Source organism: Phytophthora parasitica (assembly GCF_000247585.1).
Source record: "Phytophthora parasitica INRA-310 unplaced genomic scaffold supercont2.3, whole genome shotgun sequence".
Classification (NCBI taxonomy): domain Eukaryota; phylum Oomycota; class Peronosporomycetes; order Peronosporales; family Peronosporaceae; genus Phytophthora; species Phytophthora nicotianae.
Window position 1 is genome coordinate 1,412,031 of NW_008648989.1, and position 11,823 is coordinate 1,423,853.

General features: G+C 47.6%; 5 protein-coding genes across 5 annotated transcripts; 2 read left to right on the forward strand and 3 right to left on the reverse strand.

The window, feature by feature from the left end:
• Positions 1-12: 12 nt before the first annotated feature.
• Positions 13-3,532, reverse strand: PPTG_01605 (hypothetical protein; the record flags this gene model as incomplete). Its single annotated transcript, XM_008894975.1, has 14 exons — positions 3,011-3,532; positions 2,598-2,917; positions 2,300-2,489; positions 2,093-2,227; positions 1,956-2,018; positions 1,633-1,895; positions 1,479-1,554; positions 1,290-1,412; positions 928-1,216; positions 780-858; positions 632-710; positions 423-560; positions 176-358; positions 13-108 (listed from the first exon to the last, which is right to left on the reverse strand). The coding sequence occupies exons 3-14, from the start codon at positions 2,465-2,467 to the stop codon at positions 13-15; spliced, it is 1,692 nt and encodes a 563-aa protein (XP_008893223.1). The 5' UTR covers positions 2,468-2,489; positions 2,598-2,917; positions 3,011-3,532.
• On the forward strand, positions 2,921-4,792 carry PPTG_01607 (hypothetical protein). Its single transcript, XM_008894976.1, has one exon. It carries the CDS (start codon positions 3,284-3,286, stop codon positions 4,385-4,387), a length of 1,104 nt encoding a protein of 367 aa, XP_008893224.1. The 5' UTR covers positions 2,921-3,283; the 3' UTR covers positions 4,388-4,792.
• PPTG_01608 (hypothetical protein) lies at positions 4,429-7,316 on the reverse strand. The gene is made up of 3 exons (XM_008894977.1): positions 5,424-7,316; positions 4,692-5,364; positions 4,429-4,630 (listed from the first exon to the last, which is right to left on the reverse strand). The coding sequence occupies exons 1-3, from the start codon at positions 7,292-7,294 to the stop codon at positions 4,463-4,465; spliced, it is 2,712 nt and encodes a 903-aa protein (XP_008893225.1). The 5' UTR covers positions 7,295-7,316; the 3' UTR covers positions 4,429-4,462.
• Positions 7,317-8,450: 1,134 nt separating this feature from the next.
• PPTG_01609 (hypothetical protein) lies at positions 8,451-8,843 on the forward strand (the record flags this gene model as incomplete). The annotated part of the gene is made up of 1 exon (XM_008894978.1): positions 8,451-8,843. One exon carries the CDS (start codon positions 8,451-8,453, stop codon positions 8,841-8,843), a length of 393 nt encoding a protein of 130 aa, XP_008893226.1.
• Positions 8,844-9,435: 592 nt separating this feature from the next.
• PPTG_01610 (hypothetical protein) lies at positions 9,436-10,643 on the reverse strand. The gene has a single exon (XM_008894979.1). The coding sequence runs from the start codon at positions 10,577-10,579 to the stop codon at positions 10,058-10,060; it is 522 nt and encodes a 173-aa protein (XP_008893227.1). The 5' UTR covers positions 10,580-10,643; the 3' UTR covers positions 9,436-10,057.
• Between the last annotated feature and the right edge of the window lie 1,180 nt (positions 10,644-11,823).

Below are 11,823 nucleotides of genomic sequence, written 5' to 3' on the forward strand. Positions count from 1 at the left end.
GTTGTTACTCCTCTAGGCCACTTCGTTGTCATCCTCGTCCTCTTCACCAGTGTCTACTACTGATGCTTGTCTATTCATATCTACTTCGTGTCGCTCGCTCATGTAGTTCTGGTTACAAGCATACGGTATCAGCATTATTTTTGACACGCACATACACATAGAGACAATAACGTACTTCAAGCAAGAGACCACGGAAGTGCTCTGCGGACGCCTCCAAGGTAGAAGAGGCCAACAATCCTTTCCGACGAGCTTCGTCCTCTTCCCAGTCGGCGATGGCGCGGTCCCTCATATCCAGAATGTGGTCGCGACGTCTCTTTTCGTTCTCCACCTCAGTGAGTTGAGAATAATACTCTTTTTCCTGGTTATCACAAAACATACACTAGTTAGATCAAGGACTAACCAAACGACGCAGTGAAAGTTACCTCTTCCGTGCATTTGCGCCACATATCGCCCATGATCTTCCTCGTTTCAGACGCAGAACGGCGAGTCTTGCCCAACGCTTCCTTCTGCATTTGGCAGTAGACGATGAAAGGGTTGATCGGTCGCGGAAGGCGGCTCTCCTGTGACCACATCGACTCCTGTAAGTCTCAACTATCAATCGGTATGTGTGTAGGTACAGCAATAAATGAACCTTTGATACTGGTCGTGAGGGTCGCTTTGATCGGCCATTAGTTTCTGAGACCACCGGCGTGCTTTTCCAAGTGGTAGGCCTGCGCAATACATGGCAGTTATTAGAGCAAGATCCTTCAGCAAGCACAGTTCTCACAAGTGGAACGTACGCTCGAGCAGCCGTAAATCTCGCAGATAAATATGTCCTCTCCTCTCTGGACAGCTCACTCAGTACAGGCTGCCACAATTCTGTAACACAAACAGTAAATTCGTGAGATTCTGCTGTAAATGTACAGCAGATACAGAAGACCAACTTACTTGCATCATCCGCGCTACGAACGACGTCGTCAAGCGGCGGCATCACCTCGACGTATCCTCCACTGGAAGTTGGCAGCGTGAGGCCGGAATCCTTCGCTTGGAAAAGATTCTTCCCAATCCATTTGCGCCCGTTCAGTGCAACACGATAGGCAGCAACCTGCTCATAGATCGAAAAGACGATAGCGGGCTCAAATGCTTTTGGCAGGTTCAAGTCTACGCATAGTGTGCTTGCAAACTTTTGGGTGGCGATACAGTTGTTCGATATGTCCCACTCGAATTGATCGCGCAGCTACAAACAAATCGATAGCAACAGTACATCGTCAATACATCGATCTTCCAACCAGTAGAGTGCTATCACTTACGGAGAATCCGTCAATGATGAGATCTAAGTAGATAGGATATAACCGCTCGCTCTTGTAATCAATCGTCATACAAGATGAGGTAAATGTCAAAATTTGTCTACGAATTGACTCAGCGATTGCATCCTGCAATAGAAAAAGAAATTAGTATTCCAACCAATAAAAAAATAGATGCAAGAATAAGATACGCACTTTGAGCTTATTGCTCATCTTTTCATCATGGGCAATTTGTGAAGCAAGCACCTCCGGTGAACAAGTGTTTAGGGCCCTGTAAGGAATACACATGCACATATTAGTTAAACTTACGTCATGAACGCCTTCAGTAATCACCGCAACTCGAACTTACGTATTAACGAGAAAAGTATCTTGAAAGCGAACGCCATCCAAGTCGACATCGAGACGAATAGGACACATAAGCTCCGGTTTGGCCAGTTGCTGCGGCTTCCGTACATCAAGTTGATGTGCTTTTGACCCCGTATCTGCAACATTTTCTTCCTTCGACGCCACAGCCTTCACCTTAGTATTAGAAGCATGCAGTGGTTGCATGATGACCCTCCGCTTCCGCTTCCGATTACCCGCAGACGGCTGCTCCAGCTCCGCGGTCGCTTTCTATATAGAATATTTAAGTATCTCGCAACGCCATCCCAATAGCATGTGCATAAGACCAACCAATTGCGCAGGTGTAGCTTCTGCGTGAATGATGCTTCTCCTGTCCCCCGCATTGCGCCCGAACTGCTCACAATACGCACAATTAGCCGCCATTTTTTTGTCTTCTGGTCTTATAAGCATACTCAGCAATTTCTGACCTGTGTGGGTGCCGTCGATCTCCTAAAACTCCCATCCAGAGGCTTCAGAGGCTTGGTAGTCGCGCTCTTGAGTGTTTGATGCGCTAATGCCACGCGATATCTCATCAACAGCTTGTCCACCGCCGTGTCTGCAATCTACAGCGCATTGCACAGCGTTAGATCCATCTTAGCGACTTAAAAACGCCATGTTGATGTTGTCGGACGTACGTCGGACGCCGCTTTGACACGCCGTGCCTCAGGCGACAGATACGCACGCAGCTGCTCATGAGACCAGCCCAGCTGCCTCGCCACCTTGTCGTCTGCCACAGCGTAGCGCTGCATGAAGAGCGCCAGGCGGTCGGCCGCCGAATGCCAGTCGCCCGATCCCCCGCTCATTAGCTTGTCGTATGGAGGGGAGCTCCTCGCCCGATACCAATTTGGAGGTGAAATGTGGCAGACACAACAAACAGGAATTGTGTGTAAAGTTGGTGTAGCGGGTGTGGTAAGTCGAAAGTTTTGACCTTACATAGTAATTTTGTATGATGATGTGTGAATTTTGAGGTAACTTTATGATCGTTTTCGCTCCATAAAGTTTAAAAGTACTGACAGGCAGAAAGATGGTGTGGGCTATATTATACATGTAAAAAAAAAAAAATCTGCATGTTGAGCTCTTCCCCTCAAAGTTGGTTGGATTGGCATCGCTATATTTACATATACGGCAAGTTGGACCTCGAAACCGCTCAATGCCTATCTGACCTGGACATTCAATCACGCGTGGACACCACGTCTCACGCCTCGTGACTCACGAGATGGCGTGGCCGTTCTGTGCAGTTCCGACGTTCACGGCTGCAAAAGACACACGCCAAAATATGTCAGCGAGTCGCTTCTCATATTGCTATCCTCCTATCAATGATAGGCTATCATCACAACGTATCATACCTTGGTCATGGTGCAGCAATCCCGCCTGACTGCTCTCCTTATTCCTGTTCCCGACTCTGAGCGAGAGCTCTGCGGTTCTCCTGGCTCAGGAACACGACCGGCGAGCGAGGAGATCCCAGTGCATCGAACGCCAAAGAGCCCGGTACGATCGCATTTCGACGGCGAGCAGCGATCGACTGGTGGAAGCCTTCACGAAGTCCATTTCTCGATGGTGCAAGCGAGGGCCCCGTCCACTGTGTACCGGCGTCGGTCTTTCCACGCGGTGAGTCTGGAATGCTGAAACCCATCCTTGATTTTCTTTCGCGAGGACGAGATACTTCGAGCTTACAAAATGCACCGTTGTTCAGGACGCCAACGATAGCGTGGTGTTATATTTCACACACAATTGGAGTTAGCTTCCAGTCGCGTGTGAAATCGGGAAATGCTCTCTGCAAACAAGTCGAGCGAGTCGTCTGCCGGAAGAGGATTCCTTTGACATCTATCCACAGCAGATTGATGCTGAACAATTTTGCTCCAACATCTTATTCCTCGTCATCAACCCCGCTCAAACAGATCAAATGTATCTATATCGTATTCTGCATCCGTTCAGTTCAATCTCATATTACCATGGCTCCCCGCGGTGCCGGCGCGCTGGATGCGCGTAAGGTGATTCTGCTGGGAATGGGGCTGATCTTTGTGGCCTACTTCGTCGTGGTGAACGTCTTCTTCGACTTGTCGGCGCAGAGTCCGCACTTGACCCAACAAGCCGGTGATACACAGGAGCAAACGCGCGAATTCACGGATGAAATGGCTCATGAGGGGGCTAACACGGGGAAAAAGGCTGCAACCCCCCAGTCTACGAGGTCCTGGGAGCCCAAACCTGACCGGAAATATGTGTGGCTGGACGTTGCCATCAACGACGTGTACGTCGGTCGTGTCACGGCGGAATTGTACGCTGACATTGCTCCCAAAACAGTGGAGAACTTCCGAGCGCTCACCACGGGCGAGAAGGGTCCAGACTACGCGTTCAAGGGCAGCGTGTGCCACCGTATTCTTAAGGACTTCATCGTACAATGCGGAGACTTCACTACGGGCACAGGGACTGGAGGTCGCAGCATTTACGGGGGTAGATTCGAAGATGAGCCAAATGGACTGCGACTCAAACATTCCAAGCGATACATCTTGCAGATGGCCAATTCTGGTCCCAATACCAATGGCAGTCAGTTCTGTTTCATGCTAAATGCTGCGCCGCATCTTAACGGCAAGCACGTGGTGTTTGGAGAAGTCGTGGAAGGATTTGAGGTTGTGGACAAGATGGAACAAGCTGGCGTCGAGAGAGACGGCATTCCGCTGCAGCACAAGGTCAGCTTCATGGACGGAGGCGAGATTCTCTTCTAGATGACAGTTTAAACTGAGGATAGTATGGCACAAGAAAAATAGTGTCAGATGCATCTATTCTATTGTGTTCGTATCCTATGACAGATGGCCCATAGCTTCCGCGAACTCGATGTAGTCTTGCACGGATTCCTTAGAAGACACAGGCGTGATACCAAGAAGAGCTTGATCAAAGTGGCGCATGCACACTTTCTCGGCATCCAGAGACTCTCGAAGGGCGAGTAGTGCTGCTTCGCGGCATAAATTCTACGAGCAATCAACGAGTTAGCGACAAGAGAGTCTCAAGCAAAATAGATAGTAACTGTACCTCAAGTTCAGCTCCACTGAAATATGGTGTACGACTAGCCAAAGCAGGTAGATCGACATCATCGTTCAGTTGCATCGGCCGTGAGTGGATCCGCAAGATCTCAACGCGATCGCCTTCAGCTGGGAGATCTACAAAGAGGATCCGATCAAACCGACCCGGTCGCATGAGTGCTGCATCGATACAAGCCGGACGATTCGTTGCGCCAATGACCAAGAGTCCTTCGGCTGACTCGACGCCGTCCATTTCATTGAGCATCGTGGAGAGCACACGCATAGCAGTAGAAGTTCCACCTTCTCCACCTCCAGATCCATCAAACTCCCGCTTGGCAACCATCACGTCGATTTCGTCGAAGAAAATAATGGCAGGGAGTGCTGCTCGTGCGTCGCGGAAGACTTGGCGAACAGCAGCTTCTGCGTCGCCAAAGAATGGGGAGAATACCTGAGCTGCTGATAGCGACAGGAAGGTGGCTCCACTTGAGTGAGCTGCTGCACGGACAACGGAGCTTTTACTACATCCTGGTGGACCATAAAGTAAAACACCACGTGGTGGCTTCACGCCGAGCCGAGAAAAGGTCTGCGGATACTTGATAGGCCATTCAAGTGCTTGTTGCAAGGCGAGCTTAGTCTCTGCCTGACCGCCAATACTATCCCAGCCTTGTCGCTCAAAGTCCTTGCTGAAACAATAATAAACTGTCAGTACACTTACTATGCGTAAAGAACAAACAATACTTACGTGAATCCGCTGGCGCCTCGAAGAGCTGACGGTACGACGGTTTGCATAGCTTGATCAAAATCGGCCATGGTCACTTCAAATGTCTGTACCTTTTCATCCTTCTCATGACGAGACGAAGGTTTGATGCGTTGTCGTTCGCCACCTAAAAGAAACCTGAAATATCCCAAGTCTGACTGTCGTTGATGTTCGCTATCTCCAGTATTATCAGCATCTTGTTGGCTGTTTTGCTTAGCGAGAAACCACAGCGGTATGATAGCAGCAGGGTTCGCATGCCAAGCTCGACCCGCGACAACAGCTTCAAGTGTTGGCGATGCGTTCTGGACACCAGTGAGAGGCTCAACACGGCGTTTCCAGTCTTCCCACCATTGTTCTAGATCACGATCTTGAGAAAGAGCCACAAGCTGCCGCGTCGACGCCACCATGGCAGCTTCACGACACAAAGCGGCAATATCTGCGCCAACGTAGCCAACAGCTTTTGCAGCTAATGTGTCGAGAAAAGTATCACGTTGTTGTTCAGCCTCCTCTGCCGAGCCGTTGGTGAGAGCGTAAGGAGTCCGGCTAAGATGCACCTTGAAAATCTTCTTGCGCAACGCTGTATTTGGTGGAGCTACGAAGATCTCGCGGTCGAATCGTCCTGGCCGACGTAGCGCTGGATCGATAGAGTTTGGCAGGTTCGTGGCAGCTGCAACAACCACATTTTCACGCGAGAGGCCACCCTCTACACCGTCTAATAGCGTCAGCAACTGAGCAACAATGCGACTGTGTGACGATGAGGCCCCTCCACCTGCAGCTTCTCGCTTGGGACAAAGAGCATCGAGCTCGTCGATAAAGATGACGCTAGCTGCGTGGCGAGCACTGCGAGCATGAACCACTGCATTATCGAACGTGCCACGCAAAGTCTGTTCGGCATCTCCGCGACCGCTAGTCATTATTTCAGACCCGTTGATGACCTGTAGATTCAGATCTAGTGGAGCTCCAGACGCATCCTTAACCTGACGACATTCGTGCACAACCGACCGCACCAGCAGCGTCTTACCCACACCAGGAGGTCCACACAGCAACACACCCTTTGGAAATTCCACACCCAACTCCAAGCGCAGTCGCGGGTGCGCCACTGGAAGTAAAATCAATTCCCGCAGAGCCGCTCGTTCGTCCTCCATTCCTCCTACCTTCACTCCCTTGTCCTGTTGTGCAGGTGGAGATGTCACGACTGAGTCTTCAGCTTCATTTCCATCTCCTCCATCGATATTTCCAGGCTCTGTCAACGTTACACGAGTACCAGAAGTGATCCGGACAAAGGGTGCAGCAGGGTAAGTGGACACCACGCGGAACGTGAGCACTTGTTCTTGCTCCTTATCTTCCACACCTCTGCTCTCCGCCACGAGACCAGCCAGGGTCGGCAGCTTCACTCTTGCGCCTGCACACACCACAACATTTCGCTGTAGTGTTTGTTGCAGCAACGAGCGAGTGTCTGCGTCACGCAGCAGTTGAGAGTTTGACGAGGGTAGCAACTCCAGCGTCATCGCAACAGCGGTACGCACAGCTGCACGAGATATCCAATGCAGTTCACGATCCTGTACTACATCGCTAGAGTTTGTCTTGTTGTCGTGGATAAGTAGAGATGCCTGCAGCTCGCTCAACGCCCGTGAATCGCGTCGTAACGTCACGGTTGCATCCACTGGGTAGAGATTTATGCCATCTGTAGAGCTCGGCGCGACGCGGCATACAGCGAAAAGATTGTCACCAATGCTGCAAAGAACATATTGACTAGATCCACGAGGACGGGATCGCAGAATCGACGGGGAGACGCGGCAGCGGCAGGTGAAGTGTACGCCGATGGCAGCATCTTCGCAGTGGCCATCGATTGGCATTTTTGATCGAATGGGTACACATATTACGCTCAAATAAGGCATATCTCTCTGGACTATTTTTCCGGGGATCCGCATCTTGGTTTCAGTATGCTTCTAATATAAAATTCCATATCGACACTCGGTTTGTGATGCGTTACTTTGCAATCGACCTAAAGTAGCGCAAAGTAACGCTGAGAGCATAAATTTCCCGCGGGTGCTTGGTCCCGCGGGACTGAATACAAAATTTTGGCTTTAATTTAAAAATCCTGATCGAAATATTTCAACAAAACAGATTTATGCAATTATTTTTTTGATCTGACCGAAACAACATTTTTTTTATTTTAACAAAAAAAAAAATCTGAATGCTGCGAATCCCGCTGTTGCCGTACATCCACTTCATGTGTATTCTGTATTTCTACTGCAGATCTACCCATTGATCAGGCCAAGCTAAAATACCAGTCGAAAGAGCCATAAAACGAGGGCATTCTCCGACTGGTTTCATCCTTTACCGGTTTCCTTGAGGCATTGAGAGCGTGGAAAGCATTTATTACCACATATGCTGCACACAGTTACAATACTCTGCTTAGTGCCAAGGACCGGAATTTATTTAATAATTTTCGGTCCTTGGCAACAAAATGTTATTTCAGCAAGTTGAGACTCTCAAAATAAAGTGTTTAGTATCGCTATCCAATAATTGTTTTATTTTCATGACATTGCCTATTCTGCCATATCTTGACAATATTATTTTAGGAAATCCTGCTGGACGGTGATTTGCGATACGCAGTGGGGGTGAAGAAAAGTCTTCATCGAAAACTACAAAATCGATAGTAACGCGACGCTGCTAATAATTTAGCTTAAAATCTTAGCTGAGTTTCGTTTGAGGTGCTTATATTTACTTACTGTGAATCAATACAATAAAACTGAGCTACTAAGCGATAAATACATTTCGTGGCATGTTATTCTGTAGTAGGATATTTTCGTTCCAGCAAGATTCAAGTAGCGGGATCTGTTTCTCAATACAGCCTTTGCTACAATCCTCATAGGTTCGCATGACTCAAGGAGGATTATGCGTCACCTACGATGATGCAGCAAATATGCCAGTGCTGCGCTTACTATGACAGAGTTCTCATTTTCCTATTTTCCCGTTGTCTAGAGAATCCAAGTCCAGCGTACACCCATGAGGTTTTACGGCTTTCTGCTGATTGCGATTATCGCTCTAACACGCAACGAAGCGGTACCTCTGTCTGCTAGCTTCGGCCAATGGACGGGCTTAACGGGATCCTCTAGCTCAATTTCGTCCCATGGTAGGCAGATTTTGAGATTTAACGGCTATGAAGACCCGGCGAACGAGGGTGACAACCACGCGAACGACAATGACGAGAGGGGGATTACAGTCGTCAATAACGCCGGAGAGCAATTCTTGAAACTGAACGGTGGTTTTTGGCGAAGAGTTACCAAGCCTCGAAAGTACGATCACTGGGCGCAGCGGTGGGTATTGGCATATGGACACCAGCTGAAGTATGGTCCTTTCGCGATCGACGAGGCCAAGAAACGAAAGCATCACGATTGAAGAAGCCCGTAAGGCTATTGATTCGGATTTTGACTTCGTAGCTCTACTTTACGATTTCTAAAGCAACCATACAGACCTTGAATTTCGAAATGAACAACACTCCGCTTAAAAATTGAATTAACTACTTGTTCGGAATGCAAATACGGCACCTAAACATTATTTTCACTACGTAGTACTACTACAGTGGAGTCCCCCCTACTTTTCATCTTTTGTTTCTTTCACACCATAAAGTGTAGCACCGAAGAATCGCAGCCTTATTGGTTATTTCTGATTGATTACGATTCCAAGATCGATTATGCAGCTCTCCTACTTATACCGTTCGAAAAGGTACATGTAAGGATAGCTTACCAAAATAACTGCAGAAGTTCTATTGACGGAGTAAATATGGGCGTTGGTAAATACGATATTGTATAATATTAAAAATAACGTGTCCTGGGAGGACACCTCACAACTCGAAAATCTGTATGGACAGCGGCATCACACGGATAAATTCGTTAATAAAAACGTTGCCTGCAGCACAAACAACGTTCAAATCACATCACGCCACACAGCATACCCACAACTAAGTGACACACTATCAGGGGTCCCCGAAAAAAAGTATTCATAAAATATATTCGAGTTTTTAATTATAATGATTAGTTCCAAGCCACTAAAAAAACTAAACCAATAAATTGTAAGCTAGGTATTGTTGCTTTCGGACGTAATTGCATATCCAGGTATATTCACTAAACTTGTTGGTGCGTGGCTTTCTGGTGAGTTGCTCAAGTGTTCACCTTTTACCAGTACTCACTGCTCATACCTGAACTTAAGAACAGAAACTCGATATCGCGTGCGTCTAAAGGAGAATCGTGAATCATGAATCAGGACGCGTTCAATACTCTCATCATCCACTGTAGTACCAAGAGAGACCACACTGTCCCTCGCTCATGACACTGATACTACTAAGCAGCACCAGTGTTAAATAGCAAGACCATATTATTTTATTTTGCTAAGCATGTTGGAACACGTAAATTATAGCAAATACAAGCACAGGACGATAGTAAGAACCTGTACAGTATGTAGGCAGAAGTAAGCAATCACACGGCCCTCGAACGTCAGGTCCATCAAATGTACGATGGTCAGCGATAGAACGCAGATCGTTGGAGACAATACCGCTGTGTAAACAAAAAAGAGCTAGAATAGCGATATAATTTTGCGTTTTAAGTAGCGGTACGTTAAATCTCTCCATGATTCTTCTTCACCCAAAACTTCAAGTAGTCACCCCACCGTTCATCAATCGAGCCAACCTTAGCAATTCCGTTGTGATTCATCTCAGTCATAAGCTTGAAAGGCGTTGCTCCCTTTTTGTAGAGCTTCTCAAAACTCGTTTTTACGTTCAGAAATAGCTGCAGGTTGCGGAAGTCCTTGTTCGTCAATGCTTTCCATTTTGTACCGAGCTGCGCCGCGAGTTTTTCGGCGGCTAGTTTTGCAGCACTTTGGAATCCTCTTTCTTCATTGTCGGTGTTGTAGCTCTCGACTAAGTTGCCTTCATCGTCAATTTTGTCGCTTCTTAGAAACCGTTCGCCATCTCTACGCGTCGACACTGCATTTTCTTGCTGCTGTTTATCAAAGGTTGCAACCCTCGCCGATTTCGTCTGTCTCGAGACCATCGTCGGCGATACAGCCTCGGTCAAGCTCGTAAGGAGGATAGGTGCTGCTATCAGGAGCAGCAGTATGTACATGTAGTATCCGCGCATCGCTCAGTTGATAGGTTGCCCACAGCGGATATGGACAGGTGGTCACCGCGGAGCAAATTCTGGAATGAATAGCGACTGCGCTACCGTCTTACCGCGTAGAGAAAAAAACATCTGTTCAGAGACAGTAAACCTTTGAAGTCGCATACCACGGGCATGAAGCCGTCCCGGCCGAGGACGAGCTTCCAACCACATGGATTTGCAGCAAAAATATGGATTTGATTCCGGATTTGACATGGACAGCGAATGACCAGTGGCAGCACCATCGGCAGTTATCAGTATAACTTACCACTACCAGCGCTGACGTCGATTGTGCAACCATTGCATTTCATTTGAGTAATAACTACAAGTATAGGTGCATATATATTTGAACGTGAAGCAATTCCGAGAATGTACAACACAGTAAATAAAGTCTCGGTCCTCTGTACAGCTCAGTCTTTTACGTGTATGCATATGCGTAAGTTCTGCACACCGAAAAACCGCATTTGTGTCTCAATCCACGAATTGGAGAGGCCCTATGTAAAGCCGTCTCATAATGTCCAGCCTGTATTGTACAGATGATCCTGCTCAAAATGTTGCCGAAGTACAAACTATACAGTTCAGTTTGCAATCCTGCTTTATGCACGATCACGTGTCAAATATGGGCAAATCTCGAAGACAGATGTTTCAGTTATCCAGTGAATAACCATAACCTCAAATAATATTTACACCACGCAGCTCCTACAGCTTTTCTTTTACTGCAGCATGTACGTGTAAAACCTCTACATCTATCCGAGGATACAGTGCGTGCTGGGATAAACAAAGCATGATGCATACACACACAAGTGACCCGACTCTAGTAACTCAATTAGCACAAAACCCAGAGCTGTTCCACGGTCAACTCGATATGAACTACGTACCCTATATTTAAAACGCGTTGCAGAATAGCATTTTGGCATACTTCGAAGATACCATCGCGATAAAAAACTCGATATGAACTGGTATAGAGTAAAAGGAAACACTTCGCCAAATTTGCCCAAAAGATTCCTGATAAGTACTAGCCTAATATACTTTGGAAAAGCATAATCTCTCTCTCTCTCCATGTAACGACGCACCAACGTCACAGCCAATGCTGGTTATGACGTTGGTACCAATGCTGGTTATGACGTTGGTACCAATGCGTCCTACCTTCCTTAATTGACTTCCTTCTACTGTCCTATCTAAATGTCAATGAGCGGGCAGGCCGCCACGTGCCTGGTCGAAGGCAA